This window comes from Vanessa tameamea, chromosome 21, assembly GCF_037043105.1.
Source record: "Vanessa tameamea isolate UH-Manoa-2023 chromosome 21, ilVanTame1 primary haplotype, whole genome shotgun sequence".
Lineage (NCBI taxonomy): Eukaryota > Metazoa > Arthropoda > Insecta > Lepidoptera > Nymphalidae > Vanessa > Vanessa tameamea.
The window spans coordinates 7606112-7627500 of record NC_087329.1 but is presented as its reverse complement, the minus strand read 5'-3'; the positions used below and the strand labels follow the sequence as shown (position 1 = coordinate 7627500).

The following is a 21389-nucleotide window of genomic DNA, read 5'->3' as shown; positions in this document are numbered from 1 at the left end:
ATTGAAATTGTATACACAGATAAGTACTTCAGAGATAAAAGTGAGCGAAAGATCTATTTCCAATAAATGGAACCGACATTAACCGTTGTTTCTAATAAAACCTAAAATGCGTGCAAAGCCATAAATACTCTGGTTCAGAAAATTATTCGTTTGGTACCAGTTATTAATATAATTTTAATTAACGACTTATATTGGAAATCATTTTAAAATTATAAAAATATCCAAACCGAAGAAGCTAAATTAAATATTATTTTAAAAGTCTGGATAAGAGTTTTAACATGTTCGAAATTTTATCCAAATATAGAAAAAGTTTGATTCGGTATTTAATTTGCTTCAAGATAAATAAAGGAATGCCAGCGACTGAAACATACACTATCACACTTAAATAAGTAAACTTATTAATACTGGACTTCGCTTCGTGCACATACTGTTCCTTAACACTACAAAATGTCTTTTTAATTAATAACATACGACTTTACCTATAAAAGAGTCGGGTTTAATAAACAATGCTCTGTCTTTCTCTTACGAATGTTAAATCAATGATAACAGAAAGAGAGACCTGTGTTTAACTAAACACCCGCAACAAAATGTTTATAATTAAGGTCGTAAGATGATAGTGTAGAACATACCTTAATATATAGTTAAATATAATAAAATTTGCGCCTTTATTCTATTACATGCAGACTCGGAATCGGAATTTAAATGGAAATTAATTTATTTTTATTATGTTACAATTTTTTTTTTAGTCTCTCTATGCTTGAGTGAGTCGAAGGAAAGTGACGACAAGGTTTAGTTTCAATTAATAATAAAAAAAAAACATTTAATAATAAATAGGAACAGCACCAAGTGTTTTTTGTTAAAAGTGGTCAATTGTTTTATTTAGACATGCGCGGTTGGTTTATATACTTTTTATATTATAATAGAAAATATTTGATAACCAATTTAGTAAATTTTGTCTTATCATTTTTGGCACTTTTTTAAAATTTCTCTCATATTTAATGTATCAAATGCAATATTTAATTCGAACAATTTAAAATATTATTTATTATTTCGACTGGCAATACTAGTCTCCTATATGTACATAGAATATAGTTGAAAGATGCCATATGTATATCATACAACAAGAAATATTCTGATTGAATACTTCTTAATAAATTTGGATTTATAATGCAATACTTAGACAATATACAAATATAATTTAAGTATGGTAACACATTCTGTCTATTACAAGTATGTCAAAATTATTAGGTGTTAAATTTAACGGTCGGTTACAAGGTTAGCACCAAGTGGTACGACTATCCTAGAATACAAATAACTAATTTACTTTGCAAAGCCAGAAAGGAATATGACATTTAAATATATTTTCAAATAGTCTATTAGCACATAGCTAGTGTGACTGAAGCATTGCATAACAAATTACCTTGTAATCTACCTTTAGAAATTTATTTAATAGATTTATTTACTCACGAAAGCGCAGCCCGCCTTTAAATTAAATTATTATCCGCGTTCATAAGTATGACTGAGTGGTAGCCGTGCTTGTGAAACGACTAAGAGTACAGACAGCAAAAAAAATAATTAATTACTTTGGAGAGGCGCTTTCCTGAATTATAATATATCCATATTATCAGATCATTATGACATAAATACAATTTTTTACAATTCATTCTAACATTCTTAGTTATGTATTCTAGTCACGCACACGAATTTGGTTTATTAAAATTTATTGCTTTTAGTATCTGTTTTTTACATGCTACCTTTCCTCATGTAACAAAAATCTTAATATATTTTAAAAACAAAAAAAAACTTAATTTATATAATAGATTTAAAGGTATTTCTGGTATTGGATATCTATTATTCTGTTAACTATCAAAATTCCTTCCAAATCATAATTTTTTACAGAGCTGTGATTCCTTCAATAATTATATATATTTTATTATATTCAACGCATGCCAATAAAGAAAATATACATTATGTAATTATTATACTAGTATATGACTTTTAACCTTTAAATTAAAAACATAATTTAATTATGTAGTATTCAATTAGGTTTGCTCTTATGCGAGTTACGAATATAACAAAATGTTTAACGAACATTTTTTTTTTCAAACCGAAGAGTGCAAAAGAGACATGAACAGCGTGCAAGCGAGATAGCAGAATATCGGACGCCATTTAAAAATATTTTCTTTATTGACACAGATTATGCATATCTTTGTAATGCCTCTCCTTTTATATATAAACATATGTCTTCATACATTCTTAGGCACCATACATTTCTAATTGAAATATCATAGCACATACTATATTATAATAATGTTATCGTTTCTTTGAGCGATCAAGTCAAACATCTACCTTATAGCTTATTCCACCCACAATAGGAGTAAATCCAAATGAACAACTCTAATAATAAATTGATGCGATGTCATTGATCGAGAAATTGATATATGATATTAATTATGGGATTCGTAATAAAATGTCTTAAACGTCATCGAATTGTTGCCGAATTTGTCGGAACTTTGGATGTATTATGATGATTTATGTAGTTAAGTGGAATTTTTGTCTTATAAATAAAGTTATACTAGTCAAGTTTTTTTTAGAGTAATTACAGCAGCACATTCATCTTTACTCCTGCTTCGATTGGAATAAGCTATATATAAATATATATATTGAGAGTAATTAATATATTATTAAAACTAAACGTTTGCGTAATAAAATTACATGTTTAGGGCAAGATAACTAACTGTCGTGCAATAGCTGCTACAATGTTTTAATTATTAATAATTATAAAAACTACAAATCACACCACACACGTGTAAAATATCTACTATTAATATTTATCTCGTTTCGCTTACTTTACCTAGTTTTACTCAAGAACGCTTATGAGGACGCAATGGATATATATATATTTTTTATATTTAAATAAAACCGAAGACAATGAACATCAGTTATAATTTTGTATCTGTTATTCTTCTTTTTATTTTCTCCTCATATCATTGTGTACAATAAAGTATATTTATATTGTGTTTTATGATGAATTATAGTCAAAATGGTTTATTTATAATAAAAATTATCAATGTGCAATCTGTACTAGTCTTAGCGATTATAACATTAAGTAAGGCGTAGGTTATGACTTGCCTCTGATAAGTTGGTAACTATTAACTATCATTAAATATATTATTCACCTATTTTAAATACAACATCATTGAAATTAGATACGGTTTTTGTTTTCAACAACAGAACGAGATTTACGATACGATAATTTATATGTCAAAATTAAAATGTCACCGAAACCGTAGAGCACCTTGATTTCAGAGATGTACAATATAATTTTGTAAAGCCATTTTATAATATCTATAAAACATAACAAAAAAAAAAAAGAAAAACAATAGTTTTACAAAAACCGTATTTAATTCTATCCGATTTGTATCATTGAAGATGCGAGGCGTTGTGTGTTTCACGCTTGTTTCGTTTCTCAGTCTTGATGGACTTTTAGTATTATACATTGAGCTGTTATGTTTTTGACATTTGTGTCCATAGATAATTAAAATTGAAGAATTTATAGTGACAGTTCATAAATGCTTGGGAAAACCTCCTTTACTCATTAGGGCAAAGTTGACTAATGAATCCATGCAGCTGCAATACATGATTGGTGCATATACACGATACAAAATTTTAATCTGATGGCATATACAATGTTTTCCTTAACATTGAACACATGTAAAGTAAATAGTTATTTGGATTAGATACAAGATTTTATCCATTGGGTCAAATGATCCATGGATGATTTTTTTTTTATTTATTTATTAACTATAACTTCAATTATTTAAATATTTGTGTATATAATTTTAAACGAAAACATCTAAAATTTTACTTAATTACCTATCGACTAATATGTAGATTTATTTTTAAATTTTATTCTAATAATAAGAATGATGATGAGGAATTAATGCTTTCTGCTTAAAATCTTGAAAAATTATTATTATTATTTTTATATTAATTAATATTAAGTATGTGGGTACTCCTCACGTCATATAAATTAGCTAATATTCAAAAAAGCTCAATTCAACCGCTTTACACCGCTAAACGCCCCGCACTTCAGTAAATCAACGTCTTTTATATCAATTTACTACATACTTAAGACTATTTAGCAATAAAATCCCTGGACAAGGTGTTAGCTAAGGCATCTCACACGTGTGTAACGTCCGCTGGGTATACGTTTCACTTTAAACACAAATGTTCGTGCGATGATCCTGTACTACCGCGGGCGCGCTCTGGTGTCTGACAGCCGTCGCGCTGCGGGAACAGATAAACGGTTACAGCACACTCGAGTACTAGTTGCTACCGGGCGTACGGCTTCTACTAGGAAACACATACTTGGTACTCTCGTGTTCCGGTTTTAAGGGTGAGCTAGCCAGTGTAGCTACAGGCACAAGGGATATAACATCTTAGTTCTCAAGGTTGTTGGCGCATTGGTGTAGTGAGTAATGGTGAATATTACCATCAGGTGTCATTTGTAATTTTGCCTACCTATATCATAAATAAGAAAAGTTTTATAAGCACACTAAGCTCTCATAGTTCGCTGAAATCTGGAAATAATATTTGTTTTTTTTTTTACAATGTCATTGTCTATGGGCAGATGTGACCATTCATGCTCTAATAGTCGCAGGTTCGATCAGGGAATACATACGACACGATTTTAAGGAAGGTCGACTTACATCTTATGTAATCGATAATTTCATCGATTCTAAAGTACAACGGATCGAATCATCCAGATCGTATTCATAATGTAAACAAAAGCTTAAATCGAACATATAGTTCTTTAAAAAATATTATAAAAGCAAATTTTAATCAATTCTGTAGAAAATCGATACAAGATCATGACAATCCATTCAGAAACATATGATCGAATATGATAAAAAAAAAATTGCTTACCTAGACCGCCGATGACGTGACTCGGCGTCTTCAACCCCTATTCCTTCTTCTTGCCCTTCTTCTTACCCACCCGTTTACTGTAGTTCTGAGCGAGCGCATTCACTATCGACACCACAAAGTATAGGACCATAGCCAATACGAATTTTTCTAGAAGACTAGATAGAATTGAGCCTTGGTTCTCTGGTAACGAGGACGAATCGTTTTTATGTAAGCGCGCTTTTTGGTTACGCAAAAACTCCAATAATGGTGCTTCGAGTTTAGGCCCGATGTACGGTATTCTCTCCACCCACGACAGAGCTTGTCTAGAAAAAGAAAATATACAAAACTTTATTACATGCCATTGTGGTTAATTTTGATATTCTATTTACTGGGTGCAAGATCCTCTGGGTAGGTTACGTAGTATGTTTAAGCACATAGTAGCTATATATATGTGAGATGCCCCAGTCGAAGTCCTGAATTTTAACCAATTTCGACGGTTCAAAACAAGCACCGCTGAATTTGCACTTGCGTAATTTGCGATTATAATTTAGAAAACTTTAGTGTCTAATTGCAAAGAAATTCTGACACATCTGCCACATGCACCAACATCTGTATCCCAGCAGTAGGATGTATGTAAGGGCTGTTGTTTTGCTCTACTATCAGGCAGGTGATCAAAAAAGTTCCGGACTACTTCCACCCACTCATGATATATTCTGCCGCCAAGTAGTAATACTTGGTAATGCTGTGTTCCGGTTTGAAGAATGAGTGAGCCAGTGTAAGTACAGGCACAAGTGCCATAACTATAACAATTTAATTCCCAATGTTGGTGGCGCATTGGTCATGTAAGTAATAATTAAAAATTAATACGGCGCCTCTGCTTACGGGCAGTGATGACCACTTGCCAGGTGGCTCATTGGCACGTCCACCTACTGATATTTTGGTATCTTTGATATTAACACTAACCCTCCCTTAATTTTCTCCTTTTTTTATCATTTCAAAAGACATTTGATGTCTTGCCGTGTAGTTTTAATACATTAGAAAGGCATTATCTTTTCCTTAATCCATGGCTGTCGTAAGAGCCTGATGAGTCATTTTTTTGGCATATGATACGCGGAGAATCATTCCACCAGCAAGAGTATTACCAAGGGTGATTGATTGTGGCTTAAGAGTTTAATAAATGCTGAGCAGTCCCCAAATAATCGAGATATGACCAAGCCAATATGATTAAAAGTTTATAGATTCTGTTGTTGCTCAATTTTGGTTAAAATACGCGCCCAAGACCACTCACCCGACAAGCGTTTCATTAAACGCGACGATGACGAACATCTTCTGAATGTGCATTTTGATCACGGCCTTTCCCAGCACCGTCGCTCCGAAGAAAGTCCAGAAGGGCACGAGGAAGTGTCCGCACGTGAGCCCCGCCAGGTCGAACAGCGGGTTGGGGATGGACGCGCACGCCAGGATGCCGGCGAAGCCGACCCGCTGCACTAGCCTCTGCACCATCACTTTTGCCCTGGAATACAATTCAAGGCTCTTTAACTTTATTTCTAAAGAATCCTTTATAAGATCTGTGGAAAAGATTGCTCTATACCCTTATAAATTTAGCATAATATTTTATTCTGCTATGCTTTTATATTTTGTATTGACGAATATACCTTATTTATTTATTTTTTAAAGATTTCTACCTTGCGCGAGAAAATTTTTATTGACTTTGCATTTTTGGAAATGTGAATTGAAGCTGATTCTTACTAAAAAAATAATGATTATTACTGATTCATTCAAAATGATCAATGCTATTGTGTCTATTGTGTTAAATAACGATTTTAACTTAAATTTTTGTAACGTATATAATATATATTATTATCCATAAGCAATTGTTGTCGTTGTTGCTTTGTCTATTTATTATTTATATTTTATTTACAGTATAGCATATAATTTATAAAAATTATTGTACCCCTTCCCAAATTAGTTCTACAACCAGTCCTCAGCCCAAAGGGTACCTGGAAGAGGTTGCTGTTTTAGCGACAAGGCCGCCTGTTGCATTCATGCAACTTTTAAATATTAATTCTTAGGTATATCTTTTATTAAGTGTTGGTGCAATAAAGCATCTGTTACTTCCTTCTCTTTATATGTAACGTTTTATCTTGATGTTCTATTATGATTATTTTTCATTCAATTCTTAGTTTATCCGTTAAAGTTATATTATAATGTAGCCATTAAGTACAAGCAGGAGGTAATGTAGGCGATCTGAATCCTGGCAACCGTTCCCACCTGCCAGTCCTGGAGTCGTCTTTCTCCGTGAGCTCGGCCACGCTCCCCCCCGAGAGCCGCGCCGCCCGCGCCATGAAGTAGGGGGGCAGCTCCCCCAGCGCCGTGCCCACGCCCCACATCATGGACTCGATGCGCACCTTGGCCATTATGTTCCATATCGACACCACGTACGTTGGGTCGATTTCTTCGGGACATATTATGCTGAAAATGCAAAGTTCTGTTTGATTCTGTATCTTTGATTAAATTATTTCGTTGAGCAACCGTAACAAGTATATACCTGTAGTAAATATTAGTATACTTTATATCTAAGCACGTTTATCGATTGTTTTTTTCGAATTTAATTTAATGTTTTTGAGTAACAAGTTTATGATATCACAAGTTATAAAATTACAACTCTAACTAACATTTTGGACGACAACAAACAGAATTTTATATACGAAAAGATATTTTTGAAGTTTGCCGATATTTTTTTTGCATTATATTTCGTGAGCGCAACATGTACAAATAAATAAATAAAAACTCACATTTATAATATAAAATAGTGATACTATAATCAAAGCAGCACTCACTCGTTAGGGTACGGTGGGGATGGGAAGTTGAGGCCGCCGCATTCGTACGCCGCGAGCGTGACGCGCGCTATGTGCGGCCCGAGGTACAGGAGAAACGTGTGTAAGCCCGTTCCGAGGCCCACGGAACTGCATACACCGAGTATCACCCACCAACCCCACGACGCTAGTGTCAGAATTGCTTCCTGGAATTTAAACATTACTATTTATATCAATTTAAGATAATTTATTTGTTCATCTTGACCAGTCTATTTTTTATTGATACTAGCGACCGCCCCCGCTTCGCACGAGTGCAACTTGGGTTATCCCTAAGAGATAGACACATACCATCGCGGACTATTTCGAAGACCGTTTTAAGGTGTACAATACTGTAGTACATCATTTTGAACTATCTCGTAGGGTTCAACCCACGTTTGCAATATAAGCGCCAAAAAATATGTTTATATACGACATCACATTAGAAACCTCTAAAATTATCAGTATTTCTCAACTGTATAATGCATGTTATACATATAAACCTTCCTCTCGAATCAAAAAAAAACCGCATCAAAATCCGTTGCGTAGTTTTTAAGATGTACGCATACATAAGGACAGACAGCGGGAAGCGGCTTTGTTTTATACTATGTAGTGATAGTTAAGTTCGTTAAATACAGATTAACTAGAGATCACTGTAAAAGAAATTAAAACTATAGTAAAGCACTTAATGGTCAATACGGCCCCCTAAAAATATAATAAGATTCTATGACGGCCCCATGGTAGTCGTAACTACCACTAAAACAGTTTCAGTATTTAGTAGAGAAGTGATTATTTGCATAAAAAAAATATAATTGTATTATTATTAGTAAGTAAATATTCACTATATCATGCAAATAAAATAAATGAAATCAACAAAAATAACAATGAAATGGCAACACTGATGCATACCTGTACATAAGGTTGGTGTGGCCCACTAACATAATACGATACAGCTGTACCGGAGATAGAGAACACTATTGCTAATGCAAGTAATTTATATGCTAATAACCTGTAATAAAAAAAAAGAAAGAGAAATTAGTAGGAACTAAAAACTACTTTTTTATGTTAAACTATTTTTTATAAATTTGAATGATTTTAATAAATAGTAAATTAATTTTAACCAAATTTACTTTATAATTTTAGGGTTGCCACATTTAAAAATATTAGTAATAAATTAATTTTAACTCACCTCCGTAACCCTGTGTTGCATAATATTAAGAGTTCGCGAAAGAAATATTCTATTGTTATAAATGGTTTCCTCCATAGCACGAAACTGTCTGTATCCATTGATACGACTTTAGTCCTGGGAAAAGAAAATTTGAATTTAATAAAACTTCACTAAAGCTTTTTAACTACAGGACAAAAACATTTTAAAACCTTGATAAAATATATAAATTCGTGTATATTAATGTAAATGTAAATGTAAAAAATATGCGTAAAGAAAAAAAATTATTTTCTTTTATATGTATTTATAATGTATAATATAATTACTTTAATTCAATATAATAACAGTCTCGTATCACTTTGACATTACAAATTAGCAACACAAATTTGAGGAGAACCAACAAAAGAAAATCAGTGATTATAAGGTCATTAATAATTTATACTCAAGTCAAACCAAAAGTTAGGTAACACCTATTACCTTTTTACCTGTTCAAATATATTATCTATTCATATAATAAAATTGGAGTCTGTTTGTAATATTAAAATAACCGCTTTTTACTAAATACGTATGTAAGTATACACCGTATATACACCAAAATAACATCATTTTCAATTTTTGTCTGTATGTCTGTTTCGGCTAATCTCTGGAACGGCCGGACAGATTTTGACGGGTCTTTCATTGGCAGACAGCTGATGCAATAAGCAGTAACTTAGGCTAAAATACTTTATTTAATTCAAACGCGTACGAAGTCGCGGCCACAGCTAGTTTGTAATAAGTATATACATTAAATTTCTTCAAATAAAAACATCGTAATGTGTTTTTAATCACATTTAATGTGCACACGATGTTTTTGTACATAACATTATAATAAATATCGTAGAGATAGTAGTCGTAACACATTTACGTGAAATCCACGACAAACACCAATCACCGTTTGAATATTTACTTATGTGATATAACAAACACTTTTATAAACCATACATACGTGTCTGTAGTATTTGTTTTGTCCGTATTCCGGTCTCTCGACAAAGTTTCTTCGACTGATTTCAAGTCGGCAAGCCTAACGGTATATCATTTACTAATGTAATATCAATACAAATCACATTTGGGATAATAAGGTCCCTATGTCGTTTAGTACACGCAATAGAGTTCTTTAAATTTATAAAATAGGGCAACGTACATAAATGTTTACTAAATCATCGGCTCATATGTGCCATTATTAAGTAAATCAATTTAAAAGCGTAAAAAATTAATGAGCCGTGCATTGAGACAGTGATATACTTTAGCACGTAACGTATTCTTAATATTGTAGGATTTTTCCTACAATAGTACGAATAAGAATACTATTATGAACCATTTGTCCACGATTCTGACGTTAATGTGATTAATCAAGACTCTCTCATTGAATTAATGTGCTTTCGATGTTTTAATTATTCGATATTATCGAACGCTTATAAATTGAAAACGTTACAATATAACTTTCATAAATAATATATTAATGGTACGAGCGTTGTTGAAACATAACTAAACGGTCTTCGTCTGAATTCGAGACATCAAAATTTAATTATTTTCCGAACATCAATTTCAAACACAGACACAAATCATATTTTCCGTTAACAAGCAAATACGACCGTTTTATTTTGTAATATAATTAATTTTGAAAATTTATGTATTTATTAAGAATCTCCAACAAAGAAGCACTTATGAGTACATTACAATCGTATGTACTCTTCAATTAAGGGAGACCGCGTTAAGTACATTGAATATTGAATAAAATGAATTTAAACAAAACTAAACTTTACATAGTGAAACTAATTGAAATAAAAAAAGAACCGCAAAAAGGGCAAATAATAGTTATATAAAACGTTAGTTACTTTAATCTACAGATTTAACACTTATCATAATGAACATAAAAATAATTAAATACCCTTGTGAAATTTTGTCCAAATACACCAACTATTCAATATTCGGCCAAATCGTTTGTTGTATTTCCATTGAGTAACTTATGTAACAAAAACTTTTTCAAATGACTTTCTAAATGTGTTTTATCTCAGTGCACTTCTATCATGGTTAAGTTCCCTTACATGGCACAGTTCATTGCCCTCTGCTACAAACGAATTAAATGAACCCAAATTTTGTCACATCCTTTTAAACGAGATTATTTAAACTCATTATTATTACGTAATAGATTGTTGACAACCAATAAGCAGACGCGGAACGGACATAAATCACTACGTTTTATTAGAGTGAAAGCATGTTCTTTCTCACTTTGAATGAAAACATTCATTTAAAAAGTCAGTCAATTCTTAAAAAAATATATAAAACGAAATCCTTGTTAAACAAAAAGCGTAATCATCAAACCAAACCAAATTTCTAGTTTTATTTTTTCTTTTAATTCTTACCACGAGCTAACGGTTACGCTTACGTTGCCAGGCCGCGCCGCGGTGCGGAGTTTTAGATAGAGCACGCTTACGTTGACAACGCCTATTTACTTGAAGATACAACCGCACACAGAAGGCGGAAAAACATTTGACACCTCTGCTTTGCTTATTAGAAACGAGGAAGTGCGCTTCGTGCGTTATAATAAGTAATACCATTAGAGTATAAGTTATATAGTTGTTTGGTTGAATCCTCCATCACTTTTTAAGTAACATATCCAAAAAACAAAATAAAAAATCTTTTTTGGTTTACAAAATATATATCTGTGTCATTGATGAGTGGTAACCACTAGGACGATTGGGACGTTGGAGCCGTAAGCTATTTTTACGTCGCCAATACGCCACCAACCTTGAGTAAGATGTTATTGTCTTTGTGGCTGCAGTTACACTGGCTCACTCACCATTCAAACCGGAACACAACGATACGAAGTATAGCAGTTTAGCGGTAATACGGCCACATAGATAGATACGGAAATAATATATTGCTGACGTCATGACGACAGGAATAATAAATTTTAAAAGAATATTGACATCATAGTTCAACTAACTTGATCTCTTTCGGATGTGTGTGGTGCAATCCGTTGCGCGTGCGTTGTTCGGTTTCTACTTGCACTGCCGCCGCCAGTTTGTAGTACCCGAGACGGGCCAGCTGAAAACAATTAAATATATTTCATAATTGTTTCCATTATAAATGTCCAAATAAAAAAAATCCAGAAGACTATTAAACAAAATGGAGTTTAGATAACAAATAGTCTCATTCATTACTGAGATTTTTATTTTAATCTAAATACACCAAAGTCTATTTCCTTAAATATCATTGCTATTTCAAAATAATTTAACAACTATAAATAAAAGTAAGAAGAAAAAAAAGAGATGAAATTACGGTTATTGAAATTAAATTTCGATTTATCTAATAGGTGAAGGTCTAGTAGTTACGTAAGTCTATCTACATATTAAAAAATCATGCAACTATGCGAGTGCATTGGTGCGATAACTATGACTTGGTAAGTTACATGAGTAATGATCGAAACGCATGCATTGTTCCTCGTATACATTTGAATTACAAAAAAGATAAAAAAAAAAAACTCAATAAGTCTCCTATCTCAACAACTTATATATAAACAAACAAACTACCAATTACAACAGATAAAAAAATCGTTATTTAAAAATCAACACTACCTCATTTACATATAAATATTACTTTTTTTTTAAATTTAAAATTGGAATGCAGACGAGGGAATGAGCCAACTTATTCTAAGGACCTACATACATTGGAAATGTAAGAAATATCACAATTCCTTACACCAAGAATGCGTCGTCAGGCATGCGAAGAAAGATGTTATATCTCTTGTGCCTGCACCTGGCTAACTCATCCTTCAAAACTGGACATAAAAACTTATAATACTATGTCACTGGCTGATTCTTCTTATACAAATTAAACAATATGCTCTATGGCAAACAGACATATTATAACCTTCACGTCTAACACATATTCAAAAACTTATCTTAAATACGAAAAACAAAAAAAAACAATTCTTACATTCCCGTTACTTTCACAAAAAAAACCAACAAACGATTTAATTTTATGTGCGATTATAACACGTTAAAATATGTTCAATAAAAAATTAACAAAAAAACTTGATTTATAACCGTATAAACTACGATAAAACACATAAAATTTGATATAAAATTACGTTTAAACGCGAAGTTCTACGCTCTGAGACGTAAAACGCGTTTGATCTAACAGTTGAATGAGTGAACTGTGACATCACGCGACGACAAAAAAAAACCATTTCACTTTCAAAAAGAACCGCTCTCACTAGATTTTAATTTCACTCTCGTTGGAGGCCATTCACTATCAGGGCTCAGGTGGAACCTATAAGACGTTGCTTGCAAATTTAATTTTCGAATCAAATAATTCCAACGAAATTTGTGGTCTGGGTAATATTATCTTTGAAGCTATTTTTAAACGTAACTGATCCTTCGATTTATGACTCACTTACAGTTCGGACACGTTAAAAAAAGGTGAAGTATTCCAATATTCTTAACTTATATTTGATACATACATGATAGAGGTTCTATAACTTTAGGTAATATCACTGTCGACATAAAAGATATAAATTATTTTTACTCTGTATATAATGACAATATATCTACATTTAGGGGTTTGGTGGGCTTTCATTTAATATTTATCGTTGGTATTCATTTCTATGATTTAAAAAAATGACTTATAGTTTTTAGGGAAAAAAATAATAATAAAATAGTAAGTTTCGATTTTTGAATGAATGACATTCATAGTCGCTTCTCATCTAGCCCTCATATATGGATAGGTTTTTGATTAAAGATAAAAAGTAAATAAAAATATAACTTAAGAAAAACAAAATTAAACGCTACACAAAGCTCATACAGATTTAACAAAAAAAAATAGGTATCTCCGAATGGTTGCTATTTATAGACGGAAAGTGCTGTCTACAAATTAATTGCGTACGCATACTGATTAACATTAATCTATTGTCTTACCGTCACGGTATATACAAGGTTGTTTAAATGAGGACGCAGTGCCAAAAGTTAAATTCATACATACTGATCAAGGATTGCTTTGACAGTCACGATGTTAAAATGCATTTAAAACCAAATAATAAAAAAAATACAATAAACATATACAAAATAAACTTTAATTATTTCTGATAATTTATAAGCATGCAAGCACTCTTGGCTTAGTCACGCTGTTATAATTTTGTATGTGTGTATTAAATTTACGAACGAACAAAGAAGTTAGGAGCATCATTTGCTTCCATTGTTTTATAAAAATTAGTGTATTGTTCAACTGTTTTTTTCTACTTAGCATTCGTAAATCTCCTAGCTCAGCTCCTAATAGAAACCCACGAGAAAATAAAGATTGACCCGTTCATATCCGACATATTTTTTTATCATTACCAGTATAAAAATATTTTTCAAATTTGGAACATTATTGCGTAAACGTTAAACTGATCTAATCATAATTAAAATTACTATATGATGGTATCACATTTGATTATGATATTCATTTCTATTCATGCTTTGTAATTCGTTATCATAATTAAATACTAACATAAATAAATGTATTCCTAAAAATAGAAATTTATTGTTTATTAAATATTTATAATAAAATTAAGAATATGAAAGTTTTTTAATTCAAATTAATATATTGGGTTAAATAACTATTGTGTCCATCTAGTTTTCTAGAGATGTATTATTTATACGACAACATTAACATTGTGATACTCTTCTAGTGCTGACGTAGGTAATACTATCACATTAATTAATTAATACAAACAGCTGACGATATTGTGGCGATCATCCAAATTAATTAAACTGATTTACCTACGAAATACAATGTACCAAATTCAATAAATTTTCTACTTTATGACTCTAGTAACAAAGGTTGAAATAATACAGCCACATATATATTTTTTTAATAACAGATTATCGATCTTATTTCTTATATACCAAAGTCTACATTGTACCGAAACGAAAAGTAATTTACGGAAATAATATATGCTAAAACAATGTGGCGTGATCGTCGCGTGGCGCGTACGCAGTCTAGTGACCTGCAATTCTGTGATTAAGGTTTCTTTTATTCGTAGTATTATAGGAGGAACTACAATTATCGTATATTATGCTTACTTTGAATCGACTTTGAATAATTTAAACTATAAATGGATGTTCGATAATAATCTTTGAACCATTTTCTATCAGCGTATTAAAAGTAATTAAATTGATTGTTTTTGTTGATACAGGATTATTGGTAATTCGACGTATTCCCGTTAGGAGGTGATAAGGGTGACTATTTGCGATAATTTTAACGCCATTTTTGAGTTATCGCGTTTTTTAGATTTTTTTCAAAATAAGTCAAAAATACAACTTCATTAATTTATTTAAAAAAAAGTATCAATTAAAATTTACTTTTTTCTTCTGATTTATAAAAACGATTAAACACTGGATATTTTTCAATATTTAAACAATAATTATCGGTCCAAATTTAAAGATGCGAGACGGAAAACGATATTATTTCAATATTTTTCAATTATTGCCATCCAGACATTGACCGAAAAACGGCGTTGTGACCCTTTTGGCCTCTTTTTATTAGGATTTTTGTCCACTTTTTCACTCCAATATGATTGTGGTAGTTAGTAATACCATCTTGATCAAATTTGAATTCGTTGGTCCAGAGGATTTTTTTCAAAAAAGATGCATCTTCTAAATCCTCATTAAGCGTGAATCTACAGAAAGCAACTCTTCTTTCAGCATCCTCTTCGTAAATAACGTTTTTATAAATCAGAAGAAAAAGTAGATTTTAGTTGATACTTTTTTTTTTATAAATTTTTGTAGTTGCATTTTTGACTTATTTTGAAAAAATCTAAAAAACGCGATAACTCAAAAATGATTCACTTTTGCATTATGCATATGGGGGTTAAAATTATCGCAAATAGTCACCCCTATAACCTCCTAACGGGAATACGTCGAATTACCAATAACCCTGTATAACCCACAAATTTATGTGCAATTAGATATACAGATTTAAATTAATATTCTACGTTTAAAATTTAGATAGACGAGCATCTGAATTAATGACGTTGTGATAAGATTAGTCGAAACTTAATTATGGCTAATGCATTTCACTTAATTCAAATTAATCTCGCAATCACGATTGTAAAGTACATGAAGTATGTACGTCTAACGAAATATATCAATCACGGTATGTACCTGTAATATTTATCAGAACCGTTTTTTAGTTCAAGAAAAAAAAAACTTGACTTTACACATCTTATCGTGTCGTGTTTCATTCGACAGTGAATTCAGAGCCCAATTTAAGAAAAAAAAAAGAACCACTTGACTCCTATTAAGTTTATCATAGGATATTGTATACTCTGTGGGATGCAGATAATTGACATCTACCTAACCCATAAAATTAAATGGTTACTTTACAAAAACAATAATAGACTTTTATAAATAAAAATAATGAGATAATTTAATGTATGATTAATAATAATCATATGGAGATTTAATAGTCGTTTGTTGTCGAGATAATAATCAAAAGCGAAACACGCTCTCATTGTACTTTTGTATTTCTATTATTACTTTCGCGAGGTTTTATTTAATGTTTTCAGTGTCAAAACAAAGTAAAGAGATAAAAGAGAGTACGTTAGAAGTAGAACAAATAAAAATTAATGAGTAAATACGTCGTAATTTCTTATCTAGAAAGCAATCTTTCAAGTTGATATTTTAATTTTATTTTTCTGAGATTTGACAAAAAGTTCTAGAATCTATATAAAACGTATAATAAGGGACAAAAGGTTCACTATTTTTCTTCTTTACTTAGGTATTTATAATATTGTAATAGTATATTTAAGGTTAGAATTTGTCCTTGATATTAATACGTAAGTACCGCAATTTTTTTAAATGTATAATTTTATACGGAATTTATATAAAATAGCAAAATATCTTCATTCCGAGCCTACGATAGCTTTAAGTTCAATTAAGCGCCAGTTTCTGAAATAATCGAAGTAGTGTTGCATATCGATAAGACTATCGATAGTTAAGGTGTTAGAGATAGTATCGATAGTCTATCGATAGTATTGTCACGTGTCAATAATATCGATATACTATCGATAGTACCGATAGTATCGATAGCTCCCCATGAGCAATACTATCGATAGTATTACTTTTAACCTAAACTATCGATAGTATTACTTTTAACCTAAACTATCGATACTATCGATAGTATCAATAGTATCGCTGCTACCAATAATATTGCTTACAGAGAGCTAGCGATACTATCGATATCCTGAATAGTTTTCGAAGACAACTATCGATAGTCAAACTATCGATAGTTCTGCAACGCTGGATCGAAGTTATATTAAATCATCTGACAATATTGAACACTAATTGGTCGTTGATTGCGTCATCGGCTACCACCGACCAATGATCATTCAGATTAAACTCAAATCAGTTAAGCTGACTTTGATCAGCTTATTAGAAAACTGGACGCTTTATCATATAAACGACGATATAGAAGTGCATATAAGAATTGAATAAACACACTTATTTTATCTTAGACATAATGTTTATGTTACAAGAATGATTTGTCTAACATCATTCTAATAATATTTATCATTTAATGATTTACAAATATACTTTATAAGGAAACAAGACATTCATAGACTGGTAGATTAAATATTTGCTATAATGTCATGACTGAATTGCATTGATTTAAATATTGTTTATATTCTGTATTTATACTTCATATGAAGGACTTTATCAGTTTTATTATAAAAATAAACTGTATTATAAGTACATTTTCATGTGCCAAAGAGTATGACAAATAATTATTTCTATCATGCTTCAGACATTTAATTTTTATTCAATTATTTAATTTCTTCATATACATATATTTAAAAATGTTGGTAATAGCAGTTCTTTTCTAAATAATAAACTAATTAAATTAAAAAAAATTACAGCCATTACCTACCTACCCTACCTACTGCCTAGCAATGTGCATTACAAAAAACAATTTTTATAATATAATAGAATGGACAAATATTAAGTGGTCACCAACACACAGAGATTGATGCCAAAGAAATATTAAACATTCCTTACATTGCCAATCAAATGCATCACCTACCTTTGGACCTAAGATGTTAATATCCATTGTGACTGTAGTTGCAATGGCTCACTCACTTTTAAATTAGAAAATAACAATACTTAGTATTACTATTTGGTGGTAATATATAATATAATGGGTGGATGGTACCTATACAAACAGGGTTGCATAAAATACCACTTACTACCAACATCGTAGAAAATGTTTCACCCATAAATGGCTAAGGTTTGTCTATTTTTGAGGATTTTGGTTTTTATTTTTGTAAAATACATACATACTAGGTCAAATTTATTCAAAGGAAATAATTCAACTTTGTCTTTTAATTGGACTGGTATAATTTCATAATTATTATCTTTGTTTATTAAAGCCGTTTTAGAGATTTATATGTTTGTGCTTTATGGCATAGATATAATTTAGAAAAATAAAATTGAGTGTTTTGCTATTAGCTATCATGTCTATGGGTATATTAGAGTATGTTTATCCACTATTTCTGGATTGCATTTCTAATTGCTCCTAAATAAATATTATAATAGTTTAATGAAGGACAATTGAAGTATAAATAAGAATAATAAAATTTAAGAGAAATTATTGTTATTAAAGACAACAAACAGTCCAGAATTAGTGGTCTACTATAAATATGATGCACTAAATTTAAAAATAATATTAGCACAACAACACTGGCTAAAAAAAATAAAAAATAAACACACAGCACAAAGACACTTGCAAACAGCTTTATACCAGCTCATTTTTGTTTCCTGTAGTCCGTTGACCTCTTTTTCTGCATTCTGCTCTCAATTGCTCCTTATTCATAGAAGCCAGTACTTCTGGGCTTAAATTTTGACGAGTCTTGCCATTATCAGTAATTGAGTTTTGCCGAGGTATAGCTAGTGATGTAGCCTGGTTTCGTGCACGTCTTGTGCCAGCTAATTTGGTCATTATTCTGAGTCCATTAACTACAGAGCACTATTTCACAAGATTCTTCATTGCAAGAGAATTACAAAAGTTCAATTAATGTAAGACTTCCCATTAATGTTTATAAAAAGAAAAACACCATAACATAAATATAATAACAACGGAGACGAATTGAAGTATAATAATTATAAATATAAATACATAAAATAATAATAAAATTATATATTCTGATTATAATACTGGACAAGGTAAAACATTTCAGGTTTTCAATACAATTGGTCTTTCATATAAATATATCACATAAATTTTTGGCTTACACTTTGATGACATCGATTTTCTGCTATTTTTATTAAACGGATTGCATTAGTTAAAGGATTATCGATTTTATTGATGACCATTGAAGTGTAATAATGTATTTGGAAAATGACTTGTCTAGGCTCAGTTTATAGGCATTTACAAAACAAAAAGCCACTGCAGCCCCTAATATAATAAGCTTAATTTAAATTATCAGAAATCATTCGGGACAGTCAGCAGAAATTGATGCAACTTCTAACCTAACAAAAATAAAAGTGCTAACTCAAATAATACTTACATCCAAAACAAATCCAGTTACAGAGGTTAAAAATAGAATCAAATTTGCGTTCTACTTCTCAACTAAATATTTAAAAATCGCAAGATGTTTTATTTTTCGATAAAAAACATACACTCTATTCTAAAATTTATCGCGAACTAAATTTTTGTGGCCACTGTTAAAAATAAAATTCCATCAAATAATAAAAATATACCTTACTATACTACCATTATTATTTTTTTCAAATTGTTGACTACAAAATTATTTGTGTAAAATTTGTTAAATAAAAAAAATACATATATTTCTATTAACAAATATAATGTTATTTTTAAAGAAATAATAAAAAATATAATAAATAACCTGAATTTGTCGGGCAAACTTTAAGATATGGCAATACTATAAAATAGACTGACCTACCTGACGTGTATTTCCACTAATCGCTAATATTATGGCAAAAATCTTCTATTAAACAGCCTTGTTTTAATAATATAATCAATTAATATTATGTCAGAGTATCATAGTACATATTGATTTTTAAATCTTAAATTTTGAATATATCTGTAGTTATAAATGCATTGCAATTGCACTCAGATACTTGCATTTAAATTAAAAGAAAAATTGCAACTGACCGCTAGATTCATGACAGTCTAATATAATTTTAAGAGGACAGTCCTTGCGGAACGCTAAAATAGCTCTTACTATTTTCAAAATATCTTAAAACTGGAGCATTGATTATGGATAAAAAAATACATTCAGTATCTGAATAGATATATCTCAAGTTTCACCGGATGATATTTATAAAATATACAGGGTTATTGGTAATTCGACGTATTCCCGTTAGGAGGTGATAGGGGTGACTATTTGCGATAATTTTAACCCCTATATGCATTATGCAAAAGTGAACCATTTTTGCGTTATCGCGTTTTTTAGATTTTTTTCAAAATAAGTCAAAAATGCAACTTCAAAAATGTATTTAAAAAAAAGTATCAATTCAAATCTATTTTTTTCTTCTGATTTATAAAAACGATTAAACACTGGATATTTTTCAATATTTAAACAATAATTATCGGTCCAAATTTTAAAATGCGAGACGGAAAACAATATTATTTCAATATTTTTTTTATTTTTTTCCCTTAAATATGCCTAAAAAACAAAAAAATAATTATGAAACTTGTTCTGCAGATTATTTTAAAAACATAATCGTTCACTTAGCTTTCCGAAAATGTATAAAAACTAGGAATTTATTTCAAAGCAACCGAAATAAAATGATCAGAAAGGACGCTGGTGGAAATTTGTATTCGAACATGACCGAATTCGTACTAAAGGTCGCTCTTTAAAATTCCCACAAAATTGATTTAAAATAATAACCAATGTAAAAAAAACTTACTTATTTACTTTACTTACATACTTAATACAAATTTAAAATAAAATTTAGATACATAAACAGTTCAGTAGCTAAGTTACAATTAAGATATCGGGTTTTGATCCAAATAAATGACGTTGTGTGGAATATCATATATCAAAACCGGTTTTGAAACATAATTACAACATAATATAATTTGACTTAATTTTGTAATACAATTATTAATACTAATAATAGAAAAAAAAAACATACAATTTTGAAAGTGGTATAACTTTGAAAATAATTCGTTAATGAAAAAAGTTTTCTTACATAAAAGTATTGTATTAGTAAGTAGATTTCAAAAATGTAGGAACATATCCCTAAGTCCCCACTTTTTGATATCGGTCCACTGTGCGACGGCCCAGTACCAGCAACCCTTGCGCAACATCACGCCGCCCAACAATGGACCACACCGATCTTTCTTTACAATTTCTGTGTCTCTTAGAATTAAGAAAAGTATTCATATTATTTTATAATAAGTGGTTCTGAGGGCATTCT

At 30.6% G+C, this 21389-nt stretch overlaps 1 protein-coding gene and 1 long non-coding RNA gene across 4 annotated transcripts in view; both read right to left on the bottom strand.

Moving 5' to 3' along the window:
- Positions 1–763, bottom strand: part of LOC135193894 (uncharacterized) — a 1498-nt gene extending 735 nt beyond the window's left edge. The window contains exons 1-2 of the long non-coding RNA XR_010309502.1: positions 228–763; positions 1–185 (exon numbers count right to left, since the gene is read on the bottom strand). The exon at positions 1–185 is cut by the window's left edge and continues 735 nt beyond it. This is a non-coding gene — a long non-coding RNA (uncharacterized LOC135193894). The remainder of the gene's footprint in view (positions 186–227) is intronic.
- Positions 764–3847: 3084 nt separating this feature from the next.
- On the bottom strand, positions 3848–19662 carry LOC113395611 (vacuole membrane protein 1). 3 transcript variants are annotated; one of them, XM_064218317.1, is made up of 10 exons: positions 19511–19662; positions 18745–18984; positions 11912–12012; positions 8950–9063; positions 8670–8769; positions 7749–7930; positions 7180–7380; positions 6197–6421; positions 4930–5231; positions 3848–4218 (listed from the first exon to the last, which is right to left on the bottom strand). In XM_064218317.1, the coding sequence occupies exons 2-9, from the start codon at positions 18940–18942 to the stop codon at positions 4967–4969; spliced, it is 1386 nt and encodes a 461-aa protein (XP_064074387.1). In that variant the 5' UTR covers positions 18943–18984; positions 19511–19662; the 3' UTR covers positions 3848–4218; positions 4930–4966. The 3 variants fall into 3 exon arrangements, with proteins under 3 accessions (XP_064074387.1, XP_026489031.2, XP_064074388.1); XM_026633246.2 differs by having other exon boundaries at positions 3851–4290; positions 19511–19661; XM_064218318.1 differs by lacking the exon at positions 19511–19662 and having other exon boundaries at positions 3853–4290; positions 18714–18831.
- Positions 19663–21389: the final 1727 nt, after the last annotated feature.

What these genes read in the sequence shown, in the direction of transcription:
- LOC113395611 (XM_064218317.1), bottom strand. Translation starts at nt 18,942, where the DNA reads ATGACCAAATTAGCTGGCACAAGACGTGCACGAAACCAGGCTACATCA. An exon ending in CAGGAAACAAAAATGAGCTG is followed by an intron (nt 12,013 to 18,744) that starts GTATAAAGCTGT and finishes AATTGTTTTCAG; the next exon opens with CTGGCCCGTCTCGGGTACTA. An exon ending in CACACCAACCTTATGTACAG is followed by an intron (nt 7,931 to 8,669) that starts GTATGCATCAGT and finishes TTTAAATTCCAG; the next exon opens with GAAGCAATTCTGACACTAGC.